This window comes from Salminus brasiliensis, chromosome 8, assembly GCF_030463535.1.
Source record: "Salminus brasiliensis chromosome 8, fSalBra1.hap2, whole genome shotgun sequence".
NCBI classification, from domain to species: Eukaryota; Metazoa; Chordata; class Actinopteri; order Characiformes; family Bryconidae; genus Salminus; species Salminus brasiliensis.
In genome coordinates, this window is record NC_132885.1 from 16,235,350 (window position 1) to 16,243,629 (window position 8,280).

The 8,280-nt window shown below is 37.6% G+C and overlaps 2 protein-coding genes across 2 annotated transcripts; both read right to left on the reverse strand.

Annotated features, from left to right (window-relative positions):
* On the reverse strand, positions 1–3,872 carry hoxd9a (homeobox D9a). The gene is made up of 2 exons (XM_072685106.1): positions 3,263–3,872; positions 1–2,968 (listed from the first exon to the last, which is right to left on the reverse strand). Exons 1-2 carry the CDS (start codon positions 3,807–3,809, stop codon positions 2,724–2,726), a joined length of 792 nt encoding a protein of 263 aa, XP_072541207.1. The 5' UTR covers positions 3,810–3,872; the 3' UTR covers positions 1–2,723.
* Positions 3,873–6,152: 2,280 nt separating this feature from the next.
* Positions 6,153–8,280, reverse strand: hoxd10a (homeobox D10a). Its single transcript, XM_072685107.1, has 2 exons — positions 7,548–8,280; positions 6,153–6,944 (listed from the first exon to the last, which is right to left on the reverse strand). The coding sequence occupies exons 1-2, from the start codon at positions 8,278–8,280 to the stop codon at positions 6,670–6,672; spliced, it is 1,008 nt and encodes a 335-aa protein (XP_072541208.1). The 3' UTR covers positions 6,153–6,669.

The window sequence follows — 8,280 nt, forward strand, 5'->3', positions numbered from 1 at the left end:
TTACTAGACTTAAACTTTTTATTCAGACAAGTTCAAAAATAGAGCAAAGAAACGTAATATTGTACAGACGGCCTTTAATTGCTTAAGAGCTTTCACAAAATTGTTGATATTTTAGATTTTAGATAGTAAGGTTCAGCCTAACTGCTTCAGTCAAGTCACTAACCATCTAAAAATGAATACAACATTTTAAAACTACTTACTGTAAAATAAGATAAAATAGATAAAGATAAAGATAAGATATAAGAATAAAATAAAATACATCGTTGTACCTAAGTTTTAGCAATACAGAAAATAACAGTTATAGTTTTACTCATGCTTTGCACTGCTGTGCAACAACATTCAAGATTAATTGCTTATTAAATATAATAGCAGCCTGGAAATTATTCCACAATAAAAATCACTAATTCGCTTAAGAGAAACATAAAGTAACTTCTTAGTGGAACAATAGAAGCAGCAGAAAGTCCAGGTAACCATTGCAGTGTGTTGTGAATGGGACATTGTGAAAATGTTGACGCTTTTGATATTTGTGGCATATTTTTATTTGGCTATTTACTCATTCTTGTTGTTATTGCCATGTATATTAAATGAAAGAAAAAGGACAGAACAATATTGACCAACAATTAGCTCGGCCATACTTAAACCAAAATGTGTTAAAATAAATTAAACATGTCCCGTTTTAAGTTTGAGCAAGATCGTTATCATGCCTCAGTCACTGTATTTAAAAAAACAAAAAAACAAACATCTGATCTATGTATCTATCTCTCTATCTATTTAGTTAAATCTAACCAGTCACATTGCATTTGCAATGACATTTCACTATGTATAATAGCGCATTTGCTGGCCTAGTTATTTATATTGGATTTACCTTGAAATATCACAAAATTATTAAAAACTCAGAACAGACACCATGCTCAGTATCCCAAATATAAGCCATTAACAGTTGCATTCAACTTGCCTAGTTTTATTTTGTTGTAGTACATAAGATGTAGAATAGATGTGTATAATAACTTAGTAAACACGTGATAACATTGTTTGAGCAGCAGCTTTTAAGACGCTTGCTTGCCCTGCAATACCCAATGAAGGTAGTAGCCTGTGTTTTAAAAGAACTATATTGCCCTCTAGCGGCAACAATTCAAACTTTGTCTCTAGTTTCCTTTAATTGATAAGGTTTAATGACACGCATTTTATTGTTGTAGATGGATTTGTATATTCAGATTTCAAACAAAAAGTTTTACTTGGAACTGTCAGCACAGATGTTGCTGTTTCAAGTGTAATGTGAACATTATTCTTCTCCATACAAAAACTTCAGTAATTATTTTATTGCATTTTTACTAGTTAGAATAAACACATGCTTTTTGATATAGTGATCGCTTTCACAAACCCTGTTCTAAAAATGAGTCGTGCTTTTAATGCTGATGGTAAGTAACTGGAATTTTAAGCGACAGTCAAAGTTAAGTGTTTTCGCCCCTGAGTGGAAATGTATTTGGTGAATAAACGTGACTTTCGGTGTGTTGGGGGTCGCTTTCTTTTCAGTCTCACCGACAGATAATTTATCGGACAGACACCCCGTCGAAAAGTGTCTGCATTTTTGTTTGTCAGCAACAGACACAAACACCCAACTAGAATGTTTTCAAAGCAGAGTGCAATTACTGTCTTAGACCATAAACTCATTTAGACCAGACGTCTAGCCATCTCTATGGCTTTATTGGACCCAGTTTCTTCCTGCTTTAAAGTAATTCTAAAGTAAGTTTTAAATAAGTTGGGGTTCTCTACAAAACAAATTTCTCAATCGTGAATATTTTATTAGGCTCCTCTAACAATAAACGCTGAATGCTGCTCTCAGCTCAATTAAACGTTATAATAAATAGCTAGATTAAATAGCTTTGCGCTTGTACTTCATGTACAAATATTTGTCTGAAAAAACGAAACAGGTTTTAGAAATAAAAAAGCACAGGTTATTGAAAAAAACAGGGAAGGTTTGTATGATGTAAACATTATTTTACTTAATTAATTTAGATATTTACAGCACGGTTAACACTGTTGTGGATTTAAATAAGAACTGGCCCTCTATAGAAATCGATACATGCATTCATGATGCCACGTAGTGTTGCAAAAAACGGTTTTCTTCATGTCACTGCTGCGAACAAAGACCTTAACAAGATGCTGAGAACAGAGGGCCCTGGGTCTTAGACTATTACCTTAATACCCAAAGACTTTTCAGGCCCTAAATATGTCTAATAGCGACGCGGTAAGTCTCGAAAACTTCAAAGTCACTTCAACGTAGCTTAGCCTGCTTAATTAATAATACATGTACGGTGTAGACAGCGAGGGAAAGTGTGCTATCCTCAAGCTTCCAAGCTTCAGGAACAAGCAATTCAATTCCTTCCATGCCCTGAACACTGTTCAGATGTATTAGTCTATTACTGCCAAATGTAAAAGCAAGTAACTAAGATTATCGCATGCATAATGCCTGCGTACACAGTAGTTGACGGAGTAAATGCTCTGGACTAAAGACATCCTGAACATCTGTTTTAAGAACACACAAATTATAATTATGTTAAGACTCATTATAAGCTACACCTCCAATCTAAGATAGGTCAAATACACTTTGACAAAAATACTCACACGCACAAAAGACGCCCCCAATACCTTGATTATCAACATAATACACATTTACAGAGAGAACCGTTACAGCAAAGCGATCAGCCCGCACATACTGTTGTTTACTGAGGGTCCTTACTCCCCCTCTCTCTGTTCATCTTTTTCATTTTCATTCTTCTGTTCTGGAACCAGATTTTAACCTGCCTCTCGGTCAGATTCAGAATTCGTGCCACTTCGTAACGGCGATCTCTCGTCAAATACATGTTATAAAGAAATTCCTTCTCCAGTTCAAGTGTCTGGTATTTTGTATAAGGACAACGTTTCTTTCTCGTTGAACGTGCATGGATCCAGTTTGCTGCTGGGTTGCCTGCAAAAGAGGAAGAACACAATAAATAAAATGGTACCAGAGCAGATACACAGTTAGCACGTACTCATAAGTAGCTACAACTGCACGAAATAAATTATTTTGTTTTATTTCGTAAATGATGTGGATGCAGATATCACAGTTTGTTCCAAATGCCCGGTTTACTACCGCGTACATTTCTTTGGGCCCATGGTAAGAGTTCAGACACTTTTATTGGTTAGTAAAACCTCCAGCTTTACACACCCTGGTCGTACAGTTCTGACGGTTGTAAATCACTGGGCAATTTCTTTTACTTACTTGGGTCAAGTTGTTGTTTTTCGTCTTTGGGCTCGTTTTGACTCGCAATTTCACTGCCAGCGGTTTCCTTGGTGGCTTTCTCCGCGCACTCGGACGCGGCGCCCCTTCTGTAGTCGGGGGCTGCTGGAGCCTCTGCCTCGAACATCGAGCTCTCGGTCCTTTTCGACGGCAAACTTTCAGCCTTTGTCCCGCATTGTCGGCTGCTCGGGTGAAAACCGGAAAAAGAGACATGGTTGGAGATTGGATCTACCCAGGAGCGAACGTATCTGCTGTCTGAACAGGCGATGTGAGACTGGTGGACATAGGGGTGGTAAATGCCGGAGACTGCGGCCGTGGACGGCGGGTGGACCGAGGACCAGGACGTGGGAAACACGGCTGTCTTTGGAGCAAAGCTGCAGGAAGAAAAATCAGCGTTTTCCCCCACACCTGACGGCCTGGCTGACACGGAGTGCGAGCTCTGCATGTAACGCGTTCCATACATGTCCTCCGCCTCGTGTCCCATTATAGAGTCCACATAATAATTGCTAAGAGTTGAACTAGTCGACATTTTAGGGTGCCTTCGTAGCCATATAAAAGGTTACACTGTTACGGAAACCTTGCCTCTGAACAATCATAGTATTTTTGCTGGCTTCATCTTCAGTGATTGGTTACATGAATCACGTGATCATATTTACCAATACAGCGAGTAAATCAATCCGCTGATAACGGTATGTTTAATTTTGACTATTTCACTAGCATAATCATGGAGTGTAGTATATTTGCAAGAACATATATAATGATACTCCGTTGTTGTTCTGAAAAACTGTATGTTTTTAATGCGCCACGCACATGACGTGACTCCGGACTATTTTTTTTTAACATGGGAAGATTAATCCTTCCATTTATTTCACTGTCCGCTCACAACGTAGGTGTCTGCATGGCAAATTATCCCAGCTTAGTGTAAAATCTTACAAGAACTCCTTACGAAATGCCATACACTCTGGCCTTGTAAAGTAGGCTATTTTATAGAGTACTGAGTTGTAAGTCCTCGTAAAATAAATGCAATAACATGCTGTAAAATAGCGAAGCGCGTTTTCTTGCGCATTCTCATATTTTATAAACTGTCTGTGTTCCTTTTATCTCGAGGACTTCTATTTGTAAAGGTGGTCTTGTAAGTTTGACACAGGATGTACTATTTGTATACGGTTGTATTTATTGAGACGAAAGTCATAATGTTTTTATGTCTCTCAATAAAAACTTTATGAGGTGCATTTGATTGTACATTAATGTGCCCTTAATAAAACGGACCCTTTGCGTTCCAATGTAGAATGTGTCTCTGACTGTATTAAACAGAATAGAAATAATAAATATTAACGCCAATCATCGCCCTCACATGATCTAAGTTTTGTAAATGTGGATTTATTTCTCAGCCATATTCGTATATGATAAATATGCTTTACGATACTAATAGCAATGTCAACACTTTTAATTACGACATGATTATGACAATGTGTGTGTCTAATTCAGATAGATTATGTAAGATTATGACTCTTTAACCTCTGAAAGCAACTGACAGAAACAGAAAGAGAAAAATAAAGCATGTTCAGATTGTGATGAGGGACTCATACAATGTTAAACAAATACTATTTTAAAAAATAAAGTTAGCAATCGTGTTGCCGTACAATTTAGAGTTAACCGAACTTCCAGTAGTGAGTTCTAAAAGGAGTTTTGTTAACTTCCAAGTAATAACTCAGTTTACGGAATGATAAGGTAGCAGTTTTAAGTTTTAAGTTAATATTATTATTTTTTACAGTGTAAAAAATAATCAGCCACAATTCAAACATATTTTGTGTTTGTGTATGTGAATGTGAGTGCGTAACATTATACTTTTTTACAGTTTACTTTTCATTTTACTGTAAATACGTAGCTGATGCACCTTCATAGGCATGCGTCGTGTGATTGTGGGAAAGATGGAGAAAGAAAGTAAAATATAAGAAGAAAGAAAAAAAATATTACATATCTGGAGACATGTGAAACAGAAAAATAAGAAAAGAATGAAAATTATTGAAGATATACCAAATTTATATTGAAAATCTGTAATGAGTTAGTTCTGCCTCTGCTTTCACATACTGATATCAAGTACATTATAGATCCAGTCATCTCTGAATGACACGCTAAGCATACATGCGACGGTTACGTTTTTTTGTGCCTGGAGATAAACGTTTGTAATCTTATTTTAATGTCAATCTTTTCTTTGTTTCCTCTAAGTCTTAATCCTAACTTATTTCTTTATATTCATTTCTTAAACCCTAAAGATTATATGGTGATCAGATCTTTAAAATGTTGTGTGTTAGAAGAAATACTTTGTTTTTCAAACTGTAATTTAAATGGTTAATTTCATTTTCAATTATTAACTAGTTATTGTTTTTAATTAAACTGTCTCTGATTGTAAATATAGAAACTACTTTCAAATTAAAGTTAACATAAAAACGTAAAAAGGACAGAATTTGCGTGACATGACAAAAGAAGACCAAACGGTGAAAGCTTTTCTGTACACGCATCTTAAAGAAAATACATATCTATATTTTTCAGAGGCGTTTGCCAATCTTAATTAACATTTTATTACATCCATCACGTTGGGTTTTAATGTAACTCTTTCCTCTGATTATTTACAAATCAGCCCAACCCAGCACTATTTAACAACATTAATATACATATTCCAGAACTAGTGTAATTACAGTTACTTATACCGTAATTTAAGGTAAAGATGACCATTTTACAAAAGCAAAAATGAGAAACACATTCATACTGTGCATACCTAGTGCTTGCCGTTTTGAATATAGTATTGTAGCAAGGAAACAATGTTCACATCGCATAAACACACATTCAGACAATCTATTTATTGCAGGATACATGCCACAAACATGCACTGGAGGTACATATGTTAAAATCAGATATCACATTTACTATACAGAACCCTTTATACGGGGAGATTTCACATGAATGTACAGGTTCAGCCAAAGATGAATGGACAGGCTTACTTATCGCTTAAAAAGAACAGTAAATGTGCTTTCAGATCCAAAGTCATGTTTCCCGTGGATTTCAGTGTCGTCCCGTGTTGCGTTATTTTATCCTCCGTAAAAACGCACACACAACGACTTTGTGTTTCTGAACGTTTCATAAGTTAAGACCACTTCATACCCTGTGGAACATAGGCTATACACAATGCATAAATTTAATGTTACTTGAATACCATCAAGTAAATAGACTTAAAAAAACAACAGTTTTTGTTTACGTAGCAACAACCACAGTATGTGAACGTGAAGAGAAAGAAAACAATGTTCCGTGTTCAACAGCATCATTATGAACTATTTCGAACAGAGAACAAAAAGGCAGGGCGTGATTCGGGGGCATGCACTTGTTTGCATTCAGGAAAATGTGAGGTTTGAGGTAAGTTCCCGGATTCGATTTTCTCTGCTCATCTTCTTAAGCTTCATCCTGCGGTTTTGAAACCAGATCTTCACTTGTCTGTCAGTGAGGTTGACGCTTTTGCTGATCTCTAGACGGCGCTCTCGAGTCAGGTACATGTTGAATAAAAACTCCTTTTCTAATTCCAAGGTCTGGTGTTTTGTGTACGGGCATCTCTTTTTCCTACCACTCTTTGCAGTTAGCCAGTTGCTCGTCGGTGTGTCTGTTTTGCACTCTGGAAAACAAACAGATGCAGACACAGTCAATAGAACATTTCAGGTCATTTCTGTGAGCTCTCAGAACATTCAGCACGAACGCATACACATTATCCAAAACCGTTGTGGACATAGGGGTGTAATTTGCTTTGTTCTTAGAATCGTATAGACATTTAGGTCCAATGTAAAAATCAGACTCCACTACCGACTCTGTATTTTAGCTACAGTTTAAAGTTATTATTTTCTGTAGTAATTAATTATTTACACTCTTAAAGGTTTTATTTCTTCTGTAACTTGTGTTGCAAGTAACAATATGATCATGTGCATATTTGTATAAAATGCATGCCATTGCAGTGGAAAATTTCTATTTCAAATACGTTTAGTCGTCTCCACACACTACAAAAAGAAGAAAAAGGGCTTTGAAGCATTCAGTAACAAAAGGCAGCTCAGGCTATTTTATGTTAACGCGCGGCGCCGTTTCCTGTAAAGTCTTTTACTGCAACCTGAGTAAGCCTCTCATTAAACATTACGACTTTAGGGTTGTTTGTGTTTTATATTGGGTTTTATGATGCTGGAGCGTTCGTATTACACCGCGACGCGATTAATCCTTTTATTGTACCCACCTTTCGCTTCCTTGTGTGGCAATTCCGGGCTGGAGACAGGCGCTTCAGTAGAGCAATTCTTCTCCTCCTGAGAACTCGCCGTGGGCTCGGGGCTCTGCTCACCGGTCGGGGTGCTTGCCTCTTGATCGTGCGGAATTTCTGCCAGCTTCTTCTCCACTTCGACATAGGACGTCGTAGAATGCGGTTTAGGAGTCAGTCGATTCAGCTGCATCAACGTATTTGGACTAGCCGTCTCGTTGCTATAGTCCTGACTTTTCGTAGTCGTGTAAGTTTGGCTCAGTCTGAAGTAACCCGGGACCGGAATCTCTGGACCTTCAACGCTACACGGCTCGGAGATCAGATTAGAGTACGCGGGCATCTCGGACGAGTTGACCTTTGCTCTCTTGTCGGAGTACATGCAGCAGTTGCTCTCTTCTTTTATGCTTTGTGAAAATGTGCAAGTGGGCATCTGGGTAGACGGTTGCTCTATTCGGCAAGACCTGCTCGGATCTGCCCAGTTATCAATCTGTGGTATATAAGAGTGGACGTTCATGCCCATATTTTGGTGGTTTACTTCCCCCCGTTTACCAAGAGACGGCAGGAGTCCACAGGTTTGCATTCCATAACTTCCCAATTCTGCACTGGATGGCATGTACATGTTGCTGCTGGAATAGAAACTGTCTGTTCTGCACGCACCAATCAAAGAATCTACCAAAAACGTATTAGCAGCAGGAGAGCTGTTGGGAAAGGACAT